The sequence below is a fragment of the Tauraco erythrolophus genome, chromosome 21 (genome assembly GCF_009769465.1).
Source record: "Tauraco erythrolophus isolate bTauEry1 chromosome 21, bTauEry1.pri, whole genome shotgun sequence".
Classification (NCBI taxonomy): Eukaryota; Metazoa; Chordata; class Aves; order Musophagiformes; family Musophagidae; genus Tauraco; species Tauraco erythrolophus.
This window is the reverse complement of record NC_141485.1, coordinates 3,856,465-3,884,082: the sequence shown is the minus strand read 5'-3', so window position 1 is coordinate 3,884,082 and position 27,618 is coordinate 3,856,465. Positions and strand designations below refer to the sequence as shown.

The following is a 27,618-nucleotide window of genomic DNA, read 5'->3' as shown; positions in this document are numbered from 1 at the left end:
TGGAAGCTGATTTTGGAAGGCAGCAAGCACCCGGCATCTCTGCAGGCTCTAGCCAGGGAAGCAACTGTCCTGTTTTTTCCTGGAGATGAACAGATTGAGTGCAGAGCTGCTGTTGGTCCACATCTGGATTGTGTGGTCAGTTCTGCCTCTGCAGGGCGAGGGAAGACCATGGCACACTCAAGGAACATCCAGCTCCAGCCTCTTAGGACAGTCCTACACTTTGGCATTGCTCTTTCAGCGGGTGCGATCAGGGCTGGCTGTGCCAGCACCGGGTTGTCCCCCCAGGTATGCTCGTGTGAGCCCTGGGCAACTGCCATGGCATCAGGGTGCGCTGGCACTGCACTGTGGGGCTGAAGCAGATGCCTTACTGGGGTATCATGGTGCCAGGGAGGTAAGGACCCAGAAACTCCATCACTTCCTGGCTGGAGCAGGACTGTGGTGGCGCGTCCAGCATTCCTGCTGCCTCTCCCTGGGCTGGCAGAAAGCTGAGGGCCCTGTGCAGGCAGGAGCGGGCAGGCTGCCAGGAGCCACCTCGCGCTAATGGCTTTCAGTCTTGGCAGCAGCCCTGCCCGTGCTCTGCCTTTCACGCTTCAGGCGCGGCTGAATTCAGGCACGTTGCGGCTCGGCCCGGATCGATGGGAGAATAAATCAGGGCGGCGTGGGAGCCCGTCCCTGGGCTGCCGTGCACGAGCACCGCGCGCTGTCCCGGGGTTGTGTTGGTCTGTCATCATGTATGGGAAACAGCCGGGGCGATGCCTATAAAATGTGATAGAAAATGATATGATTAACGTGGAGGTGGCAGGCTCTGTGCCCTGGCATGCCGTGCCCTGGCATGCCGTGCCATGGCTTGGGTGAGGGTGAGGGTCTCCTTTTCTCTTTCTCCTTTTCCATTCTGTCCTGTGAAGCCCGACATGCTGCATGGAGTGAGATGCTAACCTGCTATAGGTGGATCTATAGGGGTGTGAGGCAGTGCAGACACTGTGGGGCTGTGCTATTCTGTAGCTCCATTGGTCTCCTGCTTTTGGGAGGAAGATGCCCGGGGCAAGCCGCAGGCAGCGGTGCAAGCAGCTGTGCAGGCAGTGGTGCCACCAGCTCCCTGGCCCCAGGCAGGCCATGCAGGGCAGACATTGCCCGTGCGGGGGTCCCTGGGCTGCTCTCCCTGTGCCACTGGCTGCAGCCGCAGCTAGAAGACACCCGGGAGTTTCCACCCTGCCGAGCATTTGGATGCTCCCCCACTTCCAACCAAAGCTGAGTGCTGAAGGTCTGCGCTGAGCATTACTTATGGATTTGCTCATAAATATTTATCACTGCAGGGAAATTCCCATCTCGAAGCTGCGTGTTTCCTCTGGGCTGGCAGGGTGGGAGCGCAGTTTGCCTCATTTCGGAATGGGATGCCTTGGCCTGGGAAGAGATATCCAGGCTGCTTTTTGGGGAGCAGGGAGCCTGCTCAGCGGGCTGGCAGCTCGTGGTGGGGCGAATGATGGCACGAATCCGTCTCCTGTGATTCTGTATGCCTCAAGCGTGGCATTAATCGGCAGCCCGCTTAGCCCGGCTCGTAATTAAATCCTATTGATTAGCTAAATGTCACTGGCATGGAGAGCAGCTGGCAGCGGCTGGGATGCAGTGGGGCCATCGGTCTCTGTAGGATTGCAGCAGGGATTTTGGGACTGGGAGGAGGAAGGGAAAAGATGAAACTCAGTCTTGACTCCACCGCCCGTGCCGTAGTGCACAGCACTGTAAATTGGTCCCAGCACAAGGACTGGTCGAGCCGGGGCTGCGCTGGCTGAAGGCAATGGGAGACTCTGGCCCATGTGTGAGCCCTGTGGTCCTCCTCTGCCTCTTGGCTCCCTTGGAGCAGCTTTAGGCTGGGGGTCCCTACGTGCAGGGGAAGCAGCAGTGCTGGTCACCCTATGGGTCCCTGGGAGGGGTGGGCTCCCATGGGAGCAGCTTTACCAGGCAGAGCCACGGGGCTGCTCTCGTTAAAGTCAGCCCTGTGCCAAACTTGTATCGAGTGACATGGGAGGGAGGCAAACGTGACATTTTCCAGGCTCCCATCACTCCATCTTCCATAGCGCATCTATTAAAAAAGCCTTTAATAGCCTCCTCACAAGGTAATTTAATTGAACTGAATTGATGGGTGAATTACAGAGCTGCCTGTCTTTCTCCATCCATTTTCAGGGGAATTTGCTTGCTTGCTTCTGATTTCATTTGCCGCGCAGCATCGGGCAGGTGGGCATCTCTGCCGCGGGAGGCTGCAGGGAGCCTTTGCTCTGCTCAGCTGTGGGCAGCTTGTGTGCCCGGCCAGTCGGATCCCAGCCAGAGCCTGGGGACCAGCCCAGCCCCTTGCTGCCCTTTCTGCCCATGGAGCCACAGCCGATACCACCACCATCCTCCTGTCCTCCATATCTGCTGCCTTCCTCTTTCGCTGGGCCAGGGATGTCACCTGAGAGATGCTGCGGTTAAAGCAGAGCCGTTCAGCCTCCATTCACTGCTGATATTTTTATCCTTTTGGCTCTGCTTTAGACGCAAAATCCTCTTTGCTGGGCACCATTTGGTCTCCCTTGCCCTGGGGCAGCGCGCTCGTGTCCGAAGCGGAGCCCTCACCAAGGTCAGGAGCTGCTTGGACCCTCGACCGAGTTGTGTAAATGAGAGAGAGGTGGGATGGGGACATCCCAAGGGGCTGCCTGGGTGCCATGCACGAAGCAGGGTGTGTTATTTCATTCATGTGAAGTATGGAAGCAATTTATCCCCGCATTTCCCTCTTCAATAATTACATTTTCATTGCGCGCAGCATTTCCATCGGCAACTGATCCGAATGTTTTTTCCTGCCAGGTGGATCCCTGGCAGCTGCACACTCATTAATCCCGGGCACCGAATACTCTGCTCATCACACAAAGGGCGTGAAGAGTCTTTAGCATCACCCAGCCTGGTTTCCATGGCTGGGTTGGAGCTGGGGTTGGATGGGTACCTCTGCAGAGAAACCCTCCTCTAATCCAGGCAGAGGTTTGCCTTCAGACAGCCTAGAAATAACTCGTGCAAGGATCCCACAGCAAGGCTGGAAATAATCCAAGTACTTTCCTGGTGCAGCCATTATCATTTCTGCTAAAGATCAGTGAAAATTAGGCTCCATTTTTCATGCTCCAGTGTTGCTTCCTTACCCCGTGGAGTTTGTTTCCGTGCAAACTGTGCAGTTATGGCTTTGGGCTGGGTCTGTGCTTCACCTTTGGATCGTTTTCAGCCCACTGGTTGTTTAGAAGAGGAGCAGGTTTGTCTTCTCCCTCTGCCCGTAGCGGGATCAACTCCAGAGCATCGCTATAACAAAAAGGGTCCACGTCAGCCTTGAAGAGCTGTAGGAGTCTCATAGAAAATCCATCAGGAATGGCCGCAGCGAGTGTTTCGTTGCGTTTGTGCTCCAATACCTTCAGATTTCCCTGCAGACACCGTGGCAGTCGGCCGGCGACAGCCTCCCGCTGGCCTCAAAGCTGTTCTTCCTTCAGCTGTGCCTTAATAACGAGGAGTAGGTAGGTGCTATCACACCCTCTGGGAGCGCGTAAAAGTAACACAACAGCAGAGGTGTGTGTTTGCTCATAAGCAATTATTAAATGACAAAACCCTGTAATTTTAAACCTTGAAAATCACCGTGCTGATTTACTTAACCCCCAAATTAATTGTGATCAGGGTGTCAGAGTCAGCCGCTGGAAGAGCGGAGAGGTGCTTTGTGGCCGATGCCAAGTGCAGGTGAGGAGCCTTCCCGGCTCCTCCTCGGCACACACAGCAGACGACGTTTGAACGCTGGGTGTGCTCTGCTTTTGCTGCACAGCCCGGATCCTGCACTGACTGTACTCTCCTCCTTCCTCAATCGTGGGGAAACTGTGCAATTACTCCGTGGACCGACGGCATCAGCAGATGGGCTCAGCGAAGCCACCCTGCCTGCCCAGCATCTCCTAGCTGTTCTAACACCTGCTTTTTGCTATTTCTTCTCCAGGGCCTGAAGCCAATGGACCATAATGGTTTGGCTGATCCATACGTCAAATTGCACTTGCTTCCCGGAGCCAGTAAGGTGAGACGCCGTTTTGCTTCTCCTTCCCTTCCTGGGGCTGCACCTTTCCCATTGAAATCAGACCTGGGATGTTTCCCAGGGAGAAGCTCCTCACCAGGGGCTGCGGGTAGCTGCAGCCAGCCCTGGAGCCTCCTGCCCAGCTCTCACTCAGGCAAGCAGGAGAGAGTGATGGCAGGAGGTGAGAATTGGGGCTAAATGCATCCTTGCAGGGGTAGCAAGTGCCTCTCCAATAAACCACTGCCCAGGAGCCGGGTGCCAGCCCTGACTGCTCATCCTTGGGAGCAGGGGGTGTGAATGCTGCGCTCCAGAAGCCCTTGGGAAGCAGCGAGTGAAATGATCTGGAGCTATAAACAAACCAACTCCTTTTTCTTTTTCTCCTTTTTCTTTTGCATTTAAAACCCCTCAGATCGTAATAAAGCGGAATATAAATCGTAAGGGAAATATTTCCATCTACTTAGGTTCAGTGCTTGCTGGAGAGAAGAGTAATTAAAGATATTGATGTGTAGTGAGAGCTTGGTGTAACTGATGGGGATGTTGAATTTAAATGCTAAATGTATGTGTTATGAATATTAATTGCACTTTTATTTTACACTAAAGGAAAGACCTTTTTGGGGGAGGTGTATTTACTTGTTACGGTTCAGTTGAATTAATTCATAACGTTCAGGGCGGTAGAGGGAGTTTTTAACCACATTTCAAGTTCCGCTGGAAATAGGAGAGCTGGGAGTGCTTTCATCAGCGATATTATCTGTCATTTCCATGTTTTGCAAATGCATTGATTAGCATTTCTGCTGGAGGTGATGGGGACCGGAGAGGCAGGAGGAGAGCTCGGAGCCGAGGGTAGGGCAGGAGCTGCAGAATCTCCAATCCTGGAGCAGCTGTGGGGCGACCCTCTCCTTGCCCCCATGTCCCTCTGCCTCTGTGGTTGCTCTGTCTCTGTGCCTTGTTTCCAAACAGCACTGCCCAAATCTGCTCTGGGAGAGGTGAGCAGGTCTGGGGGAATCATGGATGTATCCTGGGCTGGGTTCTGTACAATCATTCCAGCAGCAGGACGGTCCCCGATTCCCTCAGGTGTTTCTGTCCCTGGGCTCTCAGGCAGCTGTGGCAGGGCCCGGGTCGGAGCTGTGGTAAGCAGGGTGGGATTCGTTCACCTCCTGCAGAGGTCTCCATGTGAGCTGGTTACTGACTGTTAAAGTCATTCCAGATGGGAGAAAAAGGTGCTCAGTTCCTCTCGTTTAATTCATGTCCTTTGTCCACGGCAGTGTTAGCTGCTGGGTGATGTCCATCATGTTACTGACTTTGCTAAACCCACTTTCCTTCCAGACCCCTGAGCCCCAGCCCCAGGATGAGGCCCCAGTAGGTCTGAGCAGGCAGTGGATGCCATCAGGGCACTTTCCCTGCTGTCCTTGTCACCCCTCAGCAGGCTTTACGCTCCCTGTCTGAGCCATATCTCGCTGCTTGAGCTAGAACCTGGCATGGTGGCCACAGTGTCACCAAGGAAGGAGATAAAATAGGGGTGGGATGAAACCTGGCACCATAGAGTGCCGTGTTTGAAGCAACTTTACAAAGTCGTGATAGATCTAAGGCAAACGAGGTATTAAATCAATGGCCACGGCAGGCCATAAATGAGAGCACCTGTCTGCAGGTGCTTCGGTTGGCATCGTTCTGCTGTCACCCCTGGCCATGCCTCCGGGCACGCAGGGATGGACACAGCCAGGCTGGTGGCCGGGAGCAGCAGCGCTGGCTGCCCACGCGCAGCCCGGCCGGCGGCTTCTCCTCCGGCGCTGCAGAGGCACTGCTGGAGCGACGTGGAGGGTGACTGGCATTGCAGGGCTTTGGGTGCTGCTGCTAATGGAGTGCCTGCCCCTGCGTCCCCGTCGGCTCCTGGAGCATCGCGCCTTGCTCTGGCAGTGTCCTCCTGATCCGGGGGATCAAACCCAGCACAAGCAGCTGCTTTGCACAAAGTGTTTGGGAGTGAGACGCTGTGCCGGGGTCCCTCGGTGGCTCCGTTGTACTGGCAGCTCCTCTGGTTGGTGACCATGTGTAGCTGATCTGCAAGAGGTTGTGTGTTTGGGGTGCTTTTGGTGCGGAAAAGACGTGCCAACAAGGTGACCCCCTGTCCTTGCTCCACCACAAACTCTTTTCTTCACATCCCACTCGCGTTTAGCTCAGGGCTGGGGAACCAAAGCTGGGGAGCGTAGCAGCTTCCCATAAAGACACACGAAACATCTTTGAAGTGTTGATTCCCTGAGAGTTCCTTACGCCCAGCAGTGGCTGAGGCAGGGCTTGAACTTTCTGACTTTACATCTAATTAGAGGGAAAATTGCTGCTCTGTCAGGCTGTCCCAGGTTGGGGGGTTGATGGAAAAGCCTCATCTGAAGCCTGCAGCCCTTTGCTTCTCCTCTCCCTCTGTCCCCGACACAAGCAAGTGGCTCAGGGGCTAAAAAGATTAGTTTCCCCTTCCTTGGGAGGTGGCTTTGTGCCAGGGTGCCCCAGCCATGCCAGGGGACACAAGTGGCTACGACAGCCTCGCTGTCCCTGGCCTCCCTCTCGGCAGAGCTGCGGTGCTGGAAGGAGTTGCCAGTGCTAACCAACTGCGTGTCAAGGAAGTTATTGTGAGGCAGGCAGGAACGGGAGCTGTGCTGGGAGCAGGAATGCAAATAACCAGCCAAAACAGCAAATTGGTATTTTGTAAAGAACCTGAAAAGACATTTTTCCCTCCCTCTCTCTCTCTCTCCCTCCCCCCACTGCTGCATAGATGAAATACTCATCCTCTCGCTGCGCTCTGCCAAGGTTCCCGTTTCACCGGCGTTCCCAGTGTGCGGGATGCAGGTGGGATCGCTTTGCAAACGAGCCAGTGAACTGACGCATCTCTGCCCCTCTGCTTGTCGCTGTGGTTGGGATGGGTTTGGTCCACTCCGTCGAGAACTGGCCGGGGCAACGGCACCACTTGCCCCTTCATCTCCAAACTGCACTTCCTTTTCTCTCCGCTCCCTGCCCATCGGTGCCCAAACCATCTCCTGGGGCCGGGTCCCACTGACCACCACCATCTCCTTTGCTTTTCCAGGCGAATAAGCTGAGAACCAAAACGCTGCGCAACACACTGAACCCCACCTGGAACGAGACGCTCACCTACTACGGCATCACCGACGAGGACATGATCCGCAAGACCCTGCGGTAGGGCCCGGGGGGGTGAGCAGGGTGCTGAGCCCAGCACTGAGGGGTGGATGCGTATCCCTTCCCGTCACTTCGAGGCCACTCCAGGCATCCCTCCCCATCCCAGTGGCGATTTCCTGGGGGGAGCTCACGGGGACCCCCACATCCCAGCCCCACAGGATGATCCTGGTGGCTGCTCACAGCAGAGTTATTACCCACCAAAACGTATAACTTGTGCGTGTGCGCTGCACGCATCCATCACCTCCACGGTGACTGGTGCTTGATTTACAGGGAGCCTGGGCTGGAATGGCCGGTGAGGAGCGTGGTCCTGCTTTGTCATTAACTTCATAACTCACTCGCCGGGCTCCTGTTATTTGGTTTTAACCTCTTCATGCCCAGCTCTCACAGGCATGTTAAGGCTTTGTGGTCAGATCTTGCTGAGAAAATCTGCCTGGGAAAGCTCTGGGCCCGTTTCAAGGCTGATTTTTTTGACAGACATCTGTGAATTATTGTCAAACTAAATGAAAAGTGTTTCTATGTATTTATTCTATTCTCTCAGTTTGGTTCAGTCTCTGTGCATTCAGCATCTCCTGGCAGCATCTCCCAGGGGCTGGGGGACATTGCATGGGGCTGGAGGTGGGCAGAGGCAGTGTGGTGGGACCATGCGAGCTTGGATGTGCTGCTTTGCTGGGGCAGACCACTGCAAATGCAAAAGTTTTTATATCTTGGCCACCATCCCACCTGGGTGAGGGCAGGGAGTGACCCGGAGCCGGCAGACGGATCCTGCCCGAGGAGGGTGCTGGGTGGCCTCAGCCACGCTGTCACCTCTCTAATCTGGGGCCACTATGCAGGAGGATTTGCTGTAAGATCTGCTGTCAAACAAAGGAGGGTTTTGTGTCCTGCTTCGAGGACTCAAGGCTTTGTCAGCTCCGTGGCTGGAATCTGACCCTCCTTATTTGCAGCTACCCTGGGAATCTATTATTTTCCCCATGATGAGAGCACGAAGCCACCTTATTAAAGGTCCTGCTCGGAGGTGAATTTGGGCAGAGCCCACCTGTTGTCTGCAACGTGCATAGAGATGAGAAATTTAGCGCCGTGGATTATTATTTCACATGGAAAATATTAGTCATGCTGAAAGTGCTGCAGGCTTGTCGGCTGGAAAGCCTCTGGTTTATTATTATTATTGATGGGTATTTTTTTTATTTTTTCACTCCAGGCTTTGAAGTTTTCAGCCTCTTCAAGTGTGGAAATCAGTTTGTAGAAAGATGTTCAGCTGAGTTGTTTGCTGAAAGGTGCCAGGGAGCAGAAGGGCTTGACCCCCACCCTTTCCAGGCCCTGGTAGCTGCTGAGGTTTCCTTGCCGGCAGCCGGCCCAGTGAATTAGGTGATAATTAAGGATCCAAATCTTCTCTGCATGGAGAGGAATATCCAAGTGCAACTCTGACTTGTTGGCATTTGCAGCTGGCTGATGGGGTTTGCTGGTATTTGTCCCCATGGTGGTGGTGAGCCCCACGGTGACATTGCCACGAGGGCGGTTGGTGGCCGGGAGGCTGCAGGGGCCATGTGAATCCTCACCTCACCTCCAAGCATAGCGCCGGGCTCTGGCACCGCATCCAGATGGAGTGGGCTCTGTCCTGCGGAATTAGCGCAGCCTGGTCCCTGCTGGCAGTGCAGTGACATGGGAGCCCCCATCCCCACCATCCCGGCACTAATGAGGCTCAAGGTTTGGGCACCTTGGCAGCACCCATCCCCATGTGCCAGCGGGCAGGACCAGCCTTTTCCTGCGTGGGCAGAAAGGGGAATTGCATCCTTGGTGTTACCGTGGCAGTTGGCACGCCAAAGATGACCTAAAAGCCAATAAACTCAGGGCTGGATGGTGTGTATTTTTAGAGGGGCTCAGGTGGCTCTGCCATCTCCCTGGGAAGGTTGTGCAAGCAGAAAAGTGGAGAAGTTTGTGAAGTGAAGCTTGGTGTAGGGCTGGGGCATGTGGCTTTGGCTTTGGTTTTACCTGGAAACGATTCTGGAGAAGAATTATAGAAACAAACTTTTTGAGTGGAGAAGGTTTCCCAGTTGGCATCTCTGCCACAGGGCTGTCACCTGTCATGTGGACTGTCTCCTCCCCTGGCTGCAGTGAGGCTCCCCAGGGGCTTTTCAGCCTCTTCTCTTGTGTGAACCCAAAAATATTTTCTAGTTGGGACTCCGATCCTTTTAAAAATGTCCCATGTGCAGATCGGTGTGTAAAGGTTCGAATGAAATAACGTTTCTCAGTCCCATCTCCGAAAGCAACGTACAGCAGCGAGGGTGCTGGGACACCCTTGGTGGCCCCGTGTCCTTCCCTGCACCTGGTGCTTCCTCCCATGCTGAACTTCGGCCGCCGGCACAAATCACGGTCCTGGCAGCAGAGCCCAGCCTGCCCTCGCGCGCTGGGCATGTGCTCAGCTGCTCTGCCCAGCGGGTTTGACAAGATTTCAGGTGGGAACACAAACTCCTGCCTATGGCCCAGGGAATTCCTCTGCTAAAACAAAGCTGCTGAGCACCACGGCTCCATTTCATACCTTGAGTGGGGGAGCCAGAGCCTAAAATTCAAGTGCTCTTCATTTTCCTTAAGAGCAATTCCCCAGCCGCCCTTTTCCTTTTCTCTGTCTTTGTGGTTGAAGATATTGACAAAGGAGATTTTATTTATCCTGAGGCAGGTTTAGATGAGATGAGACTTCTCGCAAACCAACCACAAGGTAGAAAAATCCATCATTTATTTTAATTCCTTGCTTGGAGTTTCTTCTTTTCAGATATGGGCTATTTAATTGGGCAGAAAAATGAAAGGCTGGGGACTGTTGCACCTCCTCATTTAGATACTCGGTAAATTGTGTCCTCGCTGCCTGCCTCGGGAGGGATCTTTGGTTTATCTGAGGAAGGATGGATGGGCTGGGGTCCCTGGCAGCTGGGGCTCACCAGGGGTTTTTTCATTTTGATGTAGATTGAGCTATTTCTTGTCTATGAGCCTCACCATAACACCAGTGGCAACATCCCTTCGTGCTCCTGGTGCTGCTTCCTGCAGGAAGCATCTCCCGTGCCGTGTATTGTCCTGCCGTTGGCGCTTCGCTTTGCCCGCCCATCATCTCGGCAAAATATCTCCTTCTCCACCAGGAAAAGCTGACTTCAAAGCTGTGGGGATGCCGGCTTCCCTGGTGCTAATCAGGCGAGGCTCCTGCAGGGCAGCTGCAGGTAGTTGAAAGAGCATGAGTGATGCTCCCCTTGGTCTGGGAGGTGAGCGTTCCCCTCGGTGCCGAGATTCACGGAGGGGCAGGGAACGCGATTGCAAAGTCTCTTTAATGTGAAAACAACGGCAGAGATCAAAGCCGCCGCCAGCCTCCCTGCTGCCTGGAGAGCGTGTGATGCAGCGGAAAAGCTGGAAAAGGACCCAGAAATCTTTCCTGCCCACCTGGGCTCTTGGTGGGACGTGTCCAGCGTGGGCCAGTGGGTCGGTGTTGGCATGGGGCACTCTGCCAGTGCCTGCAGCCCTCCTGGAGGGACGGGCGGCATTCGCCTCGTCACAGGGGCTGGAGTAAGGGCATCCTCTGCCTCTTGGAGAGTGGAGTAATGGGTCCCCTCTTGTCCAAGACCCCCAGCCCCACACTGTGCCCAACGGGTTGCCCCTGGTCCCTGTGTGGCCTCATCTGCACTGGTTGAGTGACTTTGCTGTGACAGATCCAAACCCCGGGAGCTCTTATGGTTCACCTCCCCGAGCAGAACTACCTCCAAGGGAGAAGGAGAGGTGAAGGCAGCCCACCTAATTGTGCTGGCAAGCAGGGTTTTGTTAATGAATCAGCCCCCTCAAAAAACACCAGATACTGCAGATTTCATGAAATGCAGCAGGTGGGAGGATCTTGAAAGGTCTCATCCATTCATTGAATTAAATATCCTTGAGTCTAGCCCAAGGCTTAATAGCAATGAAACCACCCACCATCCTGAGAGAAGGCAAATTCAGAGCCACTCGAAAGATGCTGGGCTCGGAGGGTCAGGATGGCTGGGCTTGGGGGCAGGTGAATCCCACCCTGCAGTCCCTGTCCCGGTCCCCGTCTGCCGGCACCATTGCTCCCCGTCTGTGGTCCGAGCACGGCCGTGCCACAGCAGCTTGGCCATGGTCTCCGGTGGTGGGAAGCCAGGGTACATGATGGGGGGGATGCAGAGAAATGCTACAGGGGAAATTGGAATAGGCAGAACACAATCGCCTACATTTAAATTATACATGTAATATGCAATAAATAGATTGTATTCATAACAAATATCAGAGATGGCCAGATATTGGATACAATTATTCATATCCAGATACACTGGCGAAGTGATGCATTATTCATATGACACTCAGCTAGCCCACGAATGCCAGGAATTCTTTGTTTAATCATGTGTTTGACAAACATCATGACTCATTAAATATATTATTCAGAAAATAGTATTTGATCAGGTCTAATAGGCGTACTGCAGACACTTAGAGATTTGGGATCCCAAATTGCTTTACTCCAGAAGGGCTGAATGAGGTTCTCTCCGGAACTGCAGGCACACTCCTAATTGCACCTAACTTTAACTGTGGTTTCTGAGCTCAGACTTCGAGGCGTTTTGTGACGGAGCCCAGCACTGAATCCTCCTTTTGGTTTTAGGAGAGCTGGGCAGCCACAGGACACCACCTTTTTCCGTTTTCTCTCCTTGCCAGCCGTTGCCTGTCCTTAAGCCAAGCCAACATCACCTGCACGTCTGCTCCTCCAGCGAGAGCCTCCCAAGTTGCTATAGGGACCATAAGGGATCTTAAATACAGGAGACACATCTTCAGGCTCCGCTGCCTATTACGCGCATGTGCGTTGTGGAAAAGGGTCCTCGTTGACCCCCATTCTCCCCTTTCCATGACGGGAAAGAGGCCGGAGGAACGCGTGTGCGAGCAGAAGTCGTGAGTCAGCGGAGCGGGGTTGCTGGAGCTGTGCGGTGAGTCAGGGCTGGAACCCAGGAGCCCAGGGCTGAGTAGGAGGGAGAATAAGTTTAACGAGCAGTGATTGTTCACTTGCTGCTTAGTTTTCCTCCAAGGTGGTTTTCACCGCCTTTAACTTGAAGATCAGGACCCCTCACTGAAAGCTGTCAAATCAAAAGCCGAGCTTGAGGGATGGAGTTTAATAACGAGAGGCGAGCGAGGGGTGAGGTTCAAGTTAAAGGGCTCGGGATGACAGGTGAACGTGGCTGCCAGAGGCGTCTCTCGCTGTTTGTCACGGAGCTGATTTTCTAACCCAAGGCATAAAAATTCCATCACATCGATTTCTCCTAATAACATTCAGGCCGATGTAATTGCATTACACCTGTTTCCAAAGGGGGGGCTGGGGCTGGAGCTGCCCACTTGTCTGACTCACGCTCGCTGCCCTCACCTACGGGGCTGGTGCACCGCCAGTCTGCCAGGGTTAAACGTACCACCCCGGGTGAACCGCAGCCAGGCAGAGGGACGGGAGTCGGGGCAGAGGGACGGGGTTCGGGGCTGAGTCCGAGGGACTGGGAGGGCTGACATGAAACTGCATCTGAACCACCTCTGGTCATCACACATGGATGGGCACCTGAGAGGTGGCCAGAGATGCCGGAGGGAAGATGGGGCTGGGAGAGACCTGGCGGTGTCTCCAGCTCCACCAAGCTGCTCAGAGGCAGCGGCAGTTCCCAGGTCTTGCAGATGTGCCAAAAATTGCCTCCCAAGGGACCCAGTTCTGCACAAACACCTTAACTAGCTTGGGGCGTCAGCGGGGACAAGGAGGACGACCTGCCACCTCTGGCCCTTGGGGAAGGGTTTGCCCTTGGGTGGGCTGCAGCCAGGGCAGCTGTGCTGGTCCAGCTGCCTCGGGGTGTTCCTGTGCCTGGGCTGTGCTGGGCAGGGGGCCGGAGCCGGCGCTGGGGAGGGCACGCAGGGTCTGTGAGATGCAGCAGAGCTGGTGTTCTCAGAGCTGCTTGCTAAGGTGGGAGCAAGGGGCTTCCCTAGTGGGGCTCTCCAGCCTCTCCCAGTGCAGCACTGGAGATGCTCTCCCTGCCACCACCACTGAAGTTTTCCAGCCGTTTCCTTCCTGGGCTTCCTTCCTCCCGTCTCGGGTGGTTCTGGGGCTTCACAGCAAGTGGGACATTGCATTCAGTATCTCGTCGTTCTTCTGGGGCGAAGCTGGACATCATCAGGGGAAGAGCGCGTTACTTGTGTTCCTCAGAGGCAGAAGTGGCACCAAGCCCTGCCTCCCGGAGCGTGCCAGAGACGGCACCGCTCCATGACTGCCAGCTGTAAAAACAGGCCCCTGGCTGTCGGCTCCCCTCCTCTGCAGCCCCGCTGCCATTGCCGTGCGCTCGCCTTCCCTCCCGGAGCTTTGGGCGGATGGGTGTGGGGTTGGGCACGCCTGGCAAGCGCCGCTGCTTGTCTGGAGCTGCTGCTGCTCCTTTTTCGGTTCTGTTCTTTAAACAAGCGGCGAGAGGAGGAAGGGAAAGAGGAAATATTGTGCCTGCATTTCAGATTCTCTTTGAGGATTTTACTGTTGGCGGTGGGGCGTTTTTTTTTTGTGGGTATCTATAGTAACGCTGCATCCAGCTATGATTTTCTGAAAAGCAGCGTTCCCAGTCTTTCCGCTTGTATTAATTTTTTCCAAACCCCCTTCCTCTGCTACTCACCAGCCCTGACAGTCCTTGTGCTGTGTGACTGAGCTGTCCTGTGCCTTGTTACTCACTGTGAGCATCAGAGTGGTCAAACCATCCATGGATAAACTGTCCATGGATATCCCATCCTGGCGCTGCCCAGGGCAGAGGTGTGGTGTGCAATTAGTTACTCTGAGGCAAGATCTCAGTGATTATTTATCTGTAATTACTTTTACCCTTTCCTGAATAGGTCTCACCTGTCAAAGCTGAAGCTGGGCAAGGCAGAGCGTGGTCCCCGGGGACAGAGGTGCTGCCCGGGAGAAATGGGCACCAATGGGAGAGGGTGAAAGAGAGAAAAAGTCAGGCAGCAAAAGGATGAGAAGACACTGTAGGAAATTTTAAAAAAAAGGGAGAAGGGAAGGGAAATGCCTTTTCTTTATGGATAGGGAGCCCAGCCCAGCCCTGCGTGGCTCCGGTGCAGGGTGCTCCCCTCAGAGCGGGGACAGGACGGCTTTCCCTGTCCCCAGCTCCAGGCAGCGCTGCTGGGGCATGGCTGGTCCCTCGCAAGGCAGCTACCACGCTCTGGGTCTCCTCCCTGGGATTTCAGGAGCTGGGAGCAGAGGCTCCCTGTGAGTGCTAACTTTGCTCTTCTGTCGGCTCTCCTGACGCCCGGAGCCGGCTGGGAAGCAGCAGCGAGATGACTCATTAGCTGCCAGCTCAGGGAAAGGCATTTATAGCTTTCGCGCGGCAAACAGCCTGCGCTCAGCATCGCCGTCACTGCCCTCGGACGCAGGCTGCCATCCCCGGCTGCATCCCAGGACCCCAACGAGGATGGGAGAGCTGCACTGGGCTGAGGTGTGACGCCTTTCGCAGGCTGGGTCTGGCAGCAGCTCAGAATAGTTTTGCTGTAGTCACCGATGACTCTGATGTTTTAATGGAAGAGCCGTTAGGATGCTTGAGGCCCCGGGGCTGCTTTTTCAACAGCGCCTGGGCTGGGGCCTGTGTTGGCTGCAGACACTGCAGCACTGTGCCTCTACTCAGGGTTTGGGAGCATCTTCCTGGAGGGATTTTGGTCCTCAGCAGCATGACAGCCGTCCTGAGGGTGCAGGAGCCCTGGACAGGCTGGGGTCTGAGCAGGAGAGGTGGCCATCGGGGCGAGCAGGTAGGTCCACGTGGGCAGCTGCGTGATGGAGCTGGGACAGTGCAATGTCCCGGTGGGGAGATGTGGTGCAGCACAGCCTCCACCTCCCCCGTCCTTCTGCTCCCCCAGACCTGGACTGCTCTCCATCCCAGCAGCCTCGGGTCTCAGCCACGGGGGTAAAGCAGACCAAGATATTGTGTCCCATTTAAACATCGTGAGCTGCCCTGGCCGGGCTGTAGCAGCGGATCCATCCCTTGGAGATGCCCGATCACTGGCCTGGGCAACAGTGGCCTCAAAGCTGTCTCCTTGCTGGAGGGACCTGCAGTGTGACGGAGCAGCCCCTTCCCTCGTGCTGTCACCTCCCCTCTCCCCAGCAGCCCCGCTCAGCCCGTGCTCATTGCAGGATCTCGGTCTGTGACGAGGACAAGTTCCGCCATAACGAGTTCATTGGGGAGACACGGATCCCGCTGAAGAAACTGAAGCCCAACCAGACCAAAAACTTCAACATCTGCCTGGAGAAGCAGCTGCCGGTGAGTGGGGGGGTTCCGAGTAGCATCCCCTGCTGTGGGCCTGTGGATGCAGCGATTTCTTCTCCGATTGAGCCCTCGAACATAATCAGGGATGGGGAGAGCATCCCTCCCACCAGGGAGGTGGGCGTCCAGCCACGGCTGTGTCCTGAAGCAGCCTCCTTACTGGGTGCATTCTCTCCCCCAGATAGATAAAACAGAGGACAAGTCGCTGGAGGAGCGTGGCCGGATCCTCATCTCCCTCAAGTACAGCTCGCAGAAGCAGGGGCTGCTGGTGGGCATCATCCGCTGCGCCCACCTGGCTGCCATGGACGCCAACGGCTACTCCGACCCCTATGTCAAAACGTGAGTGCTGCTCTGTGGCCGGGCCAGGTCAGGTGAGATGCTGCCGCTGCCTGCCCTCAGTGAAGCGGGGTGGTCCCCTCTTGCCTATCCCTGCAGTGGAAATTAATTGATCTCATTAGGAGATGCAAATGAAGGTGTCACGGCAGCAGCTTGCGTTCGCCTGGAGCGTGTTGTATCCCCCGATGGGTATCCCCCGAGCAGGACGGTGCCTGTGCCCAACGGTCCTGGACCTCACTCAGCACCTATGGGCACCTTTGCTTTCCTTCCCGGTGATACCCACAGCCTTTCACTCCTCAAAGCCCGTGCTGTCCCTGCTGGGATGGGAATGGCTGCTGGGTCAGGTCTGGCCTTCCTGGCTGGTGACACTGGGGTGCAGGTATCCCCCGCTCCCAGCCGCAGGGGACGGGCAATTAATTGCCCCCTTCCCCAGGTCCCAAAGGAGAGGAGGCTCCCAGCCCCACTCCCAGCCCCGCTCCCAGCCCGGCAGCGGGGCCACCACCCCACACTTTGGAGGGACTCTAATTACAGCATGTGTGTAATTAGGTCTGACAGCATTTTAATCGCAAGCTGTGGCTCCGGTGGCTCCAGAGCCTGGTTAACAGGCACATTTAAGGTCCCGCTGACACTGGGAGTGCCTTCCTTTTGAAAAACACCAGCAACATTTAAAAAGAAAATAACAGAGCAATTAAAACGACTGTGATGGGCTGCTGTGACTCGCCCTCACCCAAGTGATTCAGGGAAGTCGGTGTCAGCCAGGGCTATTAGGGGATGCTGAGGAAGACGGTGGTTTGCTGGCGTGGGGCCCTTCGCTGCAGCTCCTGGTTTTTGGGTGGATGGCATTTTTCAAACTTGCTCTCTGCAAAGCAGGGGGACATGGCGAGGAAGGGCCGGCAGCTCCCCCCACGCACATCCCGCATCCCTGTCCCCGCACATTGGCTCAAAACTTTGGCACTTTCGGGGATGATAATTGTTAAGGCAAAGCCACTGGGATAAACCGCGCCTGGCACCTGGGAGGCCAGTAATGGAGTTTATGGGCAGCACACTTCTACCTTCCTGGTTAATCGCTCTTTCGGAGTGGAGGTGATGGCATAAAAATCCACCTTTGCTTTTTTAAACGCTCCTGGGAGGCTCAGTGCCCGGTACTGGAATTCCCTTTGTTGTACCCAGCCGTTCTGTAGGTGCCCCTTGTGCTGTCTGCAGGGGATTGTGTCTGTAGGGCTTGACTCAGAGCAGACAGACAAGTGATGCTTCTCAGTACAAGCCCTAATTTTTTAATTATGAGCAAGCTCTGGAAAGTGTAACGAGGAAGCAGAACTGATATTTAAGGGAGCAGCACCGACACGAAGCGATGATGGATTGACTTTGGCCTGGCCCAGATTTCAGGTGCCCTCTCTGCTTGATGACACTTTAATGTCGTTTTGCTTTTTGGCCCCGCTGCTGCGCTGCAAAATATCTGCTGGAAACAGTGGTGCACGACACGGCAGCCGCTGTGCGTGCTCCTGCTCCCCCTTACGCGCCTGCAAGTGGTTTCTGGCAAGGCTCTGGATGAGCAGACCAGTCGCACAGTCCCAAGTCTGGACTGGTTCTGGGCTGGGATCGTTTGATTTTGGGAGCTGGGAGCGTGTGCACGGTGCCAGTGTCCCCCAGGGAATGGAGATGGGATAATTGGTGCTCTGTGATGGCAGCCAGCAACCAACATGGCGAAACATTGCTTCCTTCCAGCCATCTCCAGTGTTTTGGCACGGGAGGAGGGGGCTGCAGGTCCAGGGGGCTCAGCCACCCATCTCACCCTGCCTCTGCTCAGGAGCTGGTCCCACAGGTGCCAGCCAGGAGGGGTGCAGGAGCTGCGTGCGACCATGCGGCGTTGCTTTCGTTGCAGTTACTTGAAACCAGATGAGGACAAGAAATCGAAGCATAAGACGGCGGTGAAGAAGAAGACGCTGAACCCCGAGTTCAATGAGGTGGGTTTTTGCTGGTTGTGGTTCTTTCCTAGGGGCTTTTCTCAGTCCTTGGACTTAAAAGGGAAAAAAAATCCCAACCTCAGTCATTAGGTGGAGGATCGAGGTCGAGGTCCCCGTGGGTGGCAAAGGGCAACAGCCTGAGGAGGACGGACAGCCTGTCCCCCTCCTGGGGGTCCCAACCCCTGCGGGAACCCAACATGAGTCCGTCCTGACTCGGTCTCCACTCCCCAACAGGAGTTTTGCTATGAGATAAAGCACGGCGACCTGGCAAAAAAGACCTTGGAAGTCACAGTGTGGGACTACGATATCGGGAAATCAAACGATTTCATAGGTGAGTGGGGCACTCCAGAAGGTCTCCTTAGCCGTTTTTTTTTTTTAATCTTCACCTTTTGTGCCTCTTCTTTTTTCATCTGCTGCTCTTCTGCACTTCTCCAGCCTCCTGCTTTGTTCTCCATCCCCATGTTAGTTCTCGGTGGATTTCTGTTCTGCTTTTACCCTCTCCTGTGCCTGAGCCTCCCCTCCTGCAGCCGACCCCGCTGCTCCGTGCTTCGGACATCCCCCACGCAAGGAGCACCCAGGCAGGGAGAAGATGTGTCTCCTTCTCCCCTTCTGCTTTCAGATCTTTTTTTCTGAATAAAAAAAACAGTCTTAATGAGGAGGTTTCATTTATCTCTGTTGGATATCTAGGCTGTTGTGATTCTGTTACTGGTCGCTGTGATTTATTGCTAACGAGCGCCCAGTATCTCTGACAGCCGCTGCAATTGCAACGAGCACCCAGTGCTTGGCACGAGAACAAGCTGCCCAGGGCAGATCCCACACCACAGCCGTGAGGGGCCGGGGAAGCCGGGCTGTGATTGCCCATGTGCCACATCAGGTCCGTGGCATCGGATGCCGTCAGAGTGGCTGTGTGACCTGGCTCCATCCGGCATCCCCCGGCATTCTCCAGCATCCCTCGCAGGGCTGATGCTCAACCCCACCTCTCCCTCTCTCTCTTTCTCGAGGTGGAGTGGTGCTGGGGATCAACGCCAAAGGCGAGCGGCTGAAGCACTGGTTCGACTGCCTGAAAAACAAGGACAAGAAAATCGAGCGCTGGCACACGCTAACGAACGAGCTGCCAGGAGCCGTCCTCAGCGACTGAGCGCCACGGGGCCGCTCTCCGGGCAAAAGCCTTTGGACTTCTCTCGTTTACGGATTTGGATACGGGGGATTGTGGTACTGGGGCAGCCGGGAGAGCGGGACACCCCGCGCCATGGCCCGGCTGCAGGGAAACCCTTCCCAGGGAACAAGGCAGCGGCGGTTTGCTGTGCTCAGCAGATCCCTAAGGCTGTTCCGAAATGCCTCCGTGCGCCCCGACACACACACACAGACTCTCACGAGCCTGCACACGCATGTGCACACACACACACACACACACACGTGTGCACACGCACACGGACACCACCCGCCTGCATGCACTGCAGTTCTCACTCCTCTCCTAACTCTTTGCTGTACGGAATTACCCTCTCGCTGCCTCGCCGTTCCGTGGCAAAAATGAACGCGTCGCTCTCCGTTCGTGTGTCTAATATGAGCAAAAAGGCGTCACTAAGTCCTGGAACTGTTTTCTCAAGGCAATCGTGCCATATTTCTGGTGGTTTGTCAGTCTCTGTGGTTTGGACCTAAACAGTCTTTGATGCATTTAAAGCTCCTCCATGGGAATGATTGTGTCCCCTGATAATAACCTGGGAAGACCCTTTGTTTTTCTTCCAGAAATGTGCTCATCCTCTCCGATAACCCGTGTGAAGTTACCCAGCAAGCTGAAAGAGCTGTGCAGACCACGGCTTCCCTCTCGCCATTCCCGGGATCGGGCAGCTTCACATTTGCAGAAGCAGCAAACAAAATCCAAAAAGCTCAGCGTTTTCTTTTGAAATTGAAATATTTAGAAGTTCCTACTTCCCGGGATCGGCAGCGAAGCCTTGTGCTGCCCTCGCAGCAGCCACCCTCCTAACGAAACCGAGCTGTTACACCGGAACACAGTAATAATATCAAAATATTATAATATTTTGATAATAATAATCCCAGCCCTCATCCTCCATGACCCACCCTGGTCAGTCTCTTCATCCTCATCCCACCGGACGCCGGCTCTTGTGCAAACACGACAAAAAAGTCGTGTTTGCACAAGAGCCGGCGTCCGGTGGGATGAGCTTAAAATTTTCTGCGAAATGCTGCACTTTTTGCAGTGATTTCTTAGGAAGAGCTGCTGTTCCCCATCCGTCTCGATCACCTACAGCTTCTGAGCCCTATAGCTGTGTGTACGTGCGTGTTGCCGACTTCTTTAGGTTTTTTTTTGGGGAAAGCAATCTGGAAATCTCGGTTACTTTTCGAAGCGATGCTCGTGTTACACCTCGTTTGATATGGGGGAGGGAAAAATAAACAAGAAAAACCCACAAACCAATGTTCCTACGGGGCTTTTTTAATGATATTTGTAATGCATTCTATGGATCTGCATGGATTTTATTGGAACGGCGGCAGCGTGTCGAGTAGGATGTTCCTGGTGATCCTGTCGCTGGGCCAGCACCTTAAAACCTGGTTGGGATTTGAGCTTCCAGGAGAGTTATGGCAGCGCCGGGTTGGCTGTGCCTCCCTTTTCTTGTGAAATTTCTTTCAATCCATCATTGTTTTCAGCACATCTTGCCATAAAACTGATTTATGCCTGAGGGGGAGTAGGACACGACATGTGTTGGGGTGTATGTGGGGGGGGTTTCCTTCATTTTGTATCCCAATCCATCCATCCCAGCTGCATGCAGAGTGGTGGTCGTCATGCCAGGCCTCGTGAAATGTTTGATACCGATGTTTTGCTACCATGTAAAGGCTGCAGAAACTGTCCTTAACCTGCATCCTAAAAGACTTTTGTATTTCAGTATTCTCTCTCTGTGTACTTTTTGTCAGATTTGTTAATATTTATAACGAGAACCCAAAATAAAAAGGGGAAAATAAAAATTAAAAAAAGGTTGATGCTGGTGGTGCAGCTTTTGAGTCCCCCAGGTCGGTACCACGGTCCCGGGGACGCGTGAGCTTGGTGTGTCACAGCGCATCATCTCTGACGGAGCACCGAGCGACCCGAGATGTGAGATGAAGAGCTGGGACCTGGCGAGGGCTCAGGGAGCTGAAGATGGTTTTGAACCGGAGGATTGGCTGCTGCTTGGCTTTGTTCTCCACTCTCCAATATCTTGCTGCTGAAAAAAATAACAGCACTGGTGCCGTGTCCCCCACTTTCAGCGGGGACCCCGCGCTGCCCCTCAGGGTGCTGTGACATTTGCACGGGGACCGTACGCACCGGCGGTGGGGGGTGGAGGGAGATTAGTCAAGGGAGGATTAAAAAACCCATAAACCTCTGGCCTTTCTGACACCCCCATTAACTTCGTGCCACGTAAGGCGCTGCGCAGGGGCAGTACTGTTAGCAGGACGGCGGTCACGGTGCCCATGCAGTGCCAGGGGCTGGGCCAGGCCAGTCTCTGCCTGGATTTTGCCATTGTGGACGCCGTGACCATCCTCCCCGGGCACAGGTGCGGAGACCTCCTTCCCTGGGCTGGGAGTGGAAGTGCCACCCACCCCCGCGGCTCCTCCAGCTGCTCCGTTTAACGTGTTTTCCTCACTGTGGTTTTGGAGCGATGGGCTGCGTGTTGCCAGCGGGTCATGTTGCGGCAGGGCTGCTCACCGGCGCCAAAGGCCATCCCCTCCTCCGAGGCTGCGGATTCCCGTGGGACACCCTGATGGTGCCAGCACCCACCTCGCCCTTCGGCATCGCCGCACCTCGGCATCGCCGCACCTCGGCATCGCCGTGCCTCGGCCCGCGCCGTTGTGTTGAAATTAAAAACCTGCCGGCGGTCCCTGCCCGTGTTACACCGGCTGCCTCAGGCTGCGGCACCGTGTGCCGGTGGCACGGCAGATGCTCGCGTCCCTGATTTGGCCCAGTTATGCACAAGTACGGCCCAACCTGAGCTTCCCTCCTAGACCTATAGATGGACAGACATGCACCCTTGATCATGTATATATCTGTCCCCTACACCAATACAAATATATAACTCCACACGCATTATATATACATAGATACTCATGTATATGTGTGCATATATATTCTTGTGTATGTGTGAATGAGTTAATTAAGTATATGCTTGTGTCTGTTCATATATTTTTAAAAGATGAAAGCTTGGCGTTCTTCCATACCGTTCTTGCCCACTGACAAGGTGCAGGAGCCGCAGCGGCAGCAGGAGCTGGGCGAGTGTCCCCGGACACGCCACGTGCGGAGCGCATCAGGGCAGGGAGCACCGAGGGCCAACGGTCCCGCTCTGTGCTGGGGTGGCTGGTGCCACGCGATCAGTGCTGGCCCTGGCACTGAGGCAGCTGCCCAGGCAGAGCCCAGCCTGGCACACGGCGTTAATCCATCGGCCCCGTTTGATCAGCTCAGGGGAGCAGATTATCATCCCTGCGCCCCGCGGGGTGCGCAGCGTGGAGATACCTGTGCGTGTGTGTCCAGCTGCCTGTGTAGTGACTGTATTTGTAGTGGTACCTCTGTGTGGGTATTTGTCTGCCTAAATATACAGCTGTGCACAGATAGCTTCATAAATAGGTACACATAAGTGTATAAAGCCACTCGCTATATTTTATATGTAACTATTATAATACGCATATAAATATATACTTAATCTGTTTGTATAAAATATAGAGATAATATTGTGCAATTTATAATATATACTCTGTGTATATAAGTAACTCTCTACGCACATACATTCACTTTTAGACATTATAGTATTACAATAAATGTTATATTTATACATATATATATATGTATAAATCTCTCCTCTACACAATATAGATAGATATAGGTATGCATGTACACATAAATACATGCCTTCTTCTATATTCTATAACATATTTATGCATGTGTGCATGAAAATATATATATTTGTATAGACAACTACATATACATATATGTATTTGTACATATACAGGCACTCTATATGTTATGGTGGTGTTATATATAAAACATACAATTACACATATAGAAATGTGCATATAAAATATTTGTATGCTATATATACTATATAAAATATATGAGATATATATCTCAAATATATACAAAAATATGTGAATTTATATTACATATAGGTACAGATATAGGTAGCTATATGTAAAGGCACACTCATATGAAAGCATGTATACATACATGTATTCTTTATAATATATAGTATACAATACATTATAAAATATATATTACATATTGTGTATTATATGTAAACACTTTGTACATGTTTATGTGTATTACTTTTTAATAATTTAATATGCATATCTAGGTGTATAAAATATTTTAATGTAATATATTGCATAAGCATGTGCTCCATATTAGATGTGTAACCTATTGCACCACGTACTTGTATTGCACACAGGCGTAGGCAGCGCGCTCTCGCACGGGTTCTTCCGTTCTCTCTCTCCACATACCCCATGAATGAATGTACAAATATATATACCCAGTAATTCTTCTATATATTATAAATATATAGTTTATATAGTTTCTGTTATCTTTAGTATGAAATATATATTAATTACTATATTAGTAATAGCAATATATTTAATACATGTTTGTCAAGTGTATTTATAACCAGTGCAGCACGTGGCTGGTGGCCGCCCCCGGCAGCTCCGTGTGGTTGGTGGGGACTTTCCTTTGCCCCTTCCCGTGCGCTCGCCCCTTCCCAGGCGAGGGGCACCTGCTGCCCCCCAGCACCCTGCACCCCTCGGGGCCACCCAGCTCAGGGCTGCAGAGGGGTCTACCCCGATGCTCCCAGGTCAATGCGACGGGAGCACCTGCAGCCCAGAAAATCCACACTACTGGGAATAACTGGCCAGTCCCGGGCACCGGGGCTGGGCAGGGGTTACACTGACGGGGGAGAGCAGGTGGGAAGCATACGGGAAAAAAAAAAAAAAATCTGTTTACTCAATTAAATGATGCACCATTCAGCCATCAGATTTTTTTTTTTAAGTCACTCTTGATCCCCTCTGGAATAAAGAGCTGATTATAAAAAGGGAGGGGAAGGACAAACCCTTCAGATTAAAAAAAAGCTTAAGGTATTTTAGCACAAATCTCCTCTGGGGCACGTCAGGCCCTCCTGCTTTATAAAGAGGTTTTGCTTTTGGGGAGAGTCACCTGCATCAGCTCCACTGGTGCTGGTGCACCAGGAGACCCATGTACTCCTCCAACAGCTCGCAGGAGCCCCCAGATAATGGGACCCCGGGGCCTTTCGATGGGCCCCAGTGGCCCCACCAGGCTCCACGGGGCATGTACCTGTCAGTGGCCGTGCTGATGGGCATGGTTGTGGTGTCAGCCTCGGTTGTGAACGGCTTGGTCATTGTGGTTTCCATCAGGTACAAGAAGCTCCGGTCGCCCCTGAACTACATCCTGGTGAACCTGGCCGTGGCCAACCTGCTGGTGACGCTCTGCGGCAGCTCCGTCAGCTTCTCCAACAACATCAACGGCTTCTTTGTGTTCGGCAAACGGATGTGCGAGCTGGAGGGCTTCATGGTCTCCCTGACAGGTAAGGACACCAGCCTCGAGACCTGTCTTGGTCTTTGCTTGGTGTCACTGCGTTTAGCAAAGATGCTTTGGGGGAAGTTTCATCAGTTTGCTGCTTCTCCTAAAGGCAAAGCTTCAAAACTCGTGCCCTTCAGCTATTCTTTAGTGCAGGGGAGGGTCAAGTAGGTGTTTGGCTGTGCCAGGTCACCACACGCTCTGTCTTGGTCTTCACAGGGAGGGAAATGTCACTTGGGCACAAGGGGAGTCCTCGCTCGGGATGTGCTTTGCGGATGCTGGCTGCCATGTGAGCACACACAAGTACGTGTGAGCACCAGAACCGTGAAACACTGCACAAACCCCTTTGTGGAGGACACTCCAGTGGAGATACAGTGGTCATAACCACGACATGTCACAGATGCCCAGCTGCCAGCTACGTTTTTAGGGGCCAAATATCCTCACAGATCTCCCTGCCATAAGAAAAACATCTGATGTCTTGTTACAACAATATTTACTTGAGCAGCTCGTGATCACCATCTGCCATGTCCCAGCACAGGCAGCAGAGCGGTGGCAGAGCCCATTCCCAGGACACAAACCCTCCTCCTCTCCCCAGGCATCGTGGGGCTGTGGTCCCTGGCCATCCTGGCCTTCGAGCGGTACGTTGTGGTCTGCAGACCCCTGGGAGACTTTCGGTTCCAGCACCGGCACGCCGTCACCGGCTGCGCCTTCACGTGGAGCTGGTCACTGCTCTGGACGACCCCACCGCTCCTGGGCTGGAGCAGCTACGTGCCTGAAGGTAGGGGAGATGTGCTTCAGACGTGAGCTCAACTCCACGGCTGCTTCTTGCATATCGTTTTCAAGCATGAGATAGTCAGAAGTGTCTATTCTCGTATTTAAAATGTTGACACCTCCCACTTAGTCAGAAGTTACCCGCTGCACGACACGCTGCAGCCATTCTTAAAGGTCTGATGGACATCAGAGCCACGTGCTGCTCCAGCTGCTGCATTGGGCAGTACCCAGCACACACCCACCCGAGATCTGCTGGTGAGGTGTGGTACAACGCTGCACACCACAGCAAATCACCCTCCTACTGAAAACTGCGGGGGCTGATCTCCGGGTCATCGGGGCTGGAGAAGTGAGAGGTGCCCGGGCAGCGTCGCTAAGAGGTGGCAGCGCTGGCATTTGCTGGTTTGGAGCCTGCTACCGAGCCTCCATCCAAGCCCAGGATGGGTTTAGGCTTGTTTCAAAACTTCTTTGCTCCAGGTCTGAGGACGTCCTGCGGGCCCAACTGGTACACTGGTGGCAGCGACAACAACAGCTACATCTTGGCCTTGTTCGTCACCTGCTTCATGATGCCCCTCAGCCTGATTCTCTTCTCCTACACCAACCTGCTGGTGACTCTGCGAGCGGTAAGTACGGCGAGGGCAGGTGAGTTCATTAATGCTTTTCTGCTCACAAAACCGCCGGCAAGGCACAGCTCCATGGGGACGGAGAGCCTCACGGCAGGCTTTTGTGACAGCCGATGGAGCTGACATCTCCCGGCGCTGATGTCAGGACACCTGGGGCATGGAAATGCTGCTGGAAGTTGTTAACAGGCGTCTCTCGCTCTTCAAAACCCCCCGCAGGCTGCGGCACAGCAGCAGGAATCGGACACAACGCGGAAGGCGGAGCGGGAGGTGACGCGCATGGTGATCGTGATGGTGATGGCCTTCCTCATCTGCTGGTTGCCCTACGCCACGTTTGCCCTGGTGGTGGCCACCACCAAGGACATCGCCATCCAGCCAGCTCTCGCGTCCCTGCCCTCCTACTTCTCCAAGACGGCCACAGTTTACAATCCCATCATCTACGTCTTCATGAACAAACAGGTGAGAGAGAAAGCCATTAGCTAACGAAACTGCAGCATCACTGGGGCTTCTGGAGAACAACTTAATGGCCTCATAAAACGGGGAGGAACCGTCTGTCCTATCTGGAAGTGCAGACACAGGCTTGACCCGGGAGTTGCTGTATAAGCAGCAAGGTTTTGGGGAACAGAATGGGAAGGGTGGGAGCAGCCTCCGAGCCCGAACAAGAGCTCATTTTCTGCTTCCATGATTTTATGGAGTCAGGCAACTTAATTTTCGATCACCAACTGCTCATTGAACACACAAAGCAAACAGAATGAAACGTTTATTGGCAATAAACTGCCAAGGTCTGGGGTGGGAATTAATACAGATCTCTCCCAAAACACAAGAGGCTGAGGAGCCTCCACCCCGCAGCCTCTCCTTCCAGGACTCGAGGCAGACACCCACTTTCTCCCACAACACATAACCTGCATTTTCCCAGTTTCAGAGCTGTCTGCTGAGAACGGTGTGCTGCGGTCACCACTCCTGGGGGACGGGAAAAACTGCTCCGGCTGCGCCCGACCCCCGCGCCAGCATCGCTGCAGACGGGCTGCGGAACCAGGTGACACCGTCTCACCCTGTCTAACTGCTGCTGGATCCCACCTGCACCACCAGCGGCTTCGGGCTCAGCCTGTCCCACCCGGCCTGGTTCAACACGGGCACGGAGAAGGGCCCGGAGCTGCCACTGCTCCCCACGCCCCGGAGACGGGTGGCTCTGGGAGCTTAGAGAGGTCCCCAGCAGCCCTGACGCTGCTCCCCAGAAAGACACGACATTGTCTTCCCATGGGAGAGGAGCCACCCCATCACGGGATCAACTACAAGCTTTTATTCCGCTCTCCTAAGGAATCACCCCTCCCTTCCAGCCCCTCACCTCGGGGAATCAGGAGTCTTTTAAGAACGTTAAGAACAGAGTAGTTTTCCCTGGATGCAAAGCTCCCCAATTTGCTGTTTGGCCCCGGAATTGGGCTGAACACGCTCAGCTGTGACACCACCTCCAAATGGTCCACAAGACAGAGCCCCACATCCGCCATCCCCAGACAGACCGAGTTCTATCCACATTGCCCCGTCTCGCTCTGAAGTTCAAGGTCATGCTGTGAAACGGCCAAAAATCCAGCAGGTGTGTTTAAGTGCAGACTGTGATAATAAACATTAATGAACACGGACAAGTTCACACGTATCTGTTTTACCAGACAGAAACACTTCACCCCCTGTGACTACAGCTGGCACTTCTCTGGTGGCAAGTGCCACATGTGCCATCGCAAGGGACAGCAAGGAAAAAACGTAGCTCAAAGACACAAAGTTAGGCATTTTATTGCTATTTAAGGCAATAAGGAAAGGTCTTAAATCCACTGATTTGCAGCAGTAACAGGCCCTGTGG

At 53.9% G+C, this 27,618-nt stretch overlaps 2 protein-coding genes across 3 annotated transcripts in view; both read left to right on the top strand.

Moving 5' to 3' along the window:
• The window catches only part of DOC2B (double C2 domain beta), a 32,737-nt gene extending 13,780 nt beyond the window's left edge, over nt 1-18,957 (top strand). For both annotated transcript variants that reach the window (XM_086624574.1, XM_086624573.1), the window contains 7 exons: nt 3,986-4,060; nt 7,125-7,234; nt 15,390-15,516; nt 15,701-15,858; nt 17,738-17,819; nt 18,054-18,150; nt 18,821-18,957. In XM_086624574.1, coding sequence (XP_086480700.1) covers nt 3,986-4,060; nt 7,125-7,234; nt 15,390-15,516; nt 15,701-15,858; nt 17,738-17,819; nt 18,054-18,150; nt 18,821-18,957 — 786 coding nt within the window. The remainder of the gene's footprint in view (nt 1-3,985; nt 4,061-7,124; nt 7,235-15,389; nt 15,517-15,700; nt 15,859-17,737; nt 17,820-18,053; nt 18,151-18,820) is intronic.
• A 5,079-nt stretch (nt 18,958-24,036) lies between these two features.
• LOC104379908 (pinopsin) lies at nt 24,037-26,826 on the top strand. The gene is made up of 5 exons (XM_009987279.2): nt 24,037-24,385; nt 24,974-25,156; nt 25,624-25,769; nt 25,986-26,225; nt 26,683-26,826. Exons 1-5 carry the CDS (start codon nt 24,037-24,039, stop codon nt 26,824-26,826), a joined length of 1,062 nt encoding a protein of 353 aa, XP_009985581.2.
• Nucleotides 26,827-27,618: the final 792 nt, after the last annotated feature.

Coding starts and splice junctions, on each gene's coding strand:
- LOC104379908 (XM_009987279.2), top strand. CDS start 24,037: ATGTACTCCTCCAACAGCTCGCAGGAGCCCCCAGATAATGGGACCCCG. Junction 24,386..24,973: donor CTTCATGGTCTCCCTGACAG/GTAAGGACACCA, acceptor TCCTCTCCCCAG/GCATCGTGGGGCTGTGGTCC. Junction 26,226..26,682: donor ACGTCTTCATGAACAAACAG/GTGAGAGAGAAA, acceptor GCATTTTCCCAG/TTTCAGAGCTGTCTGCTGAG.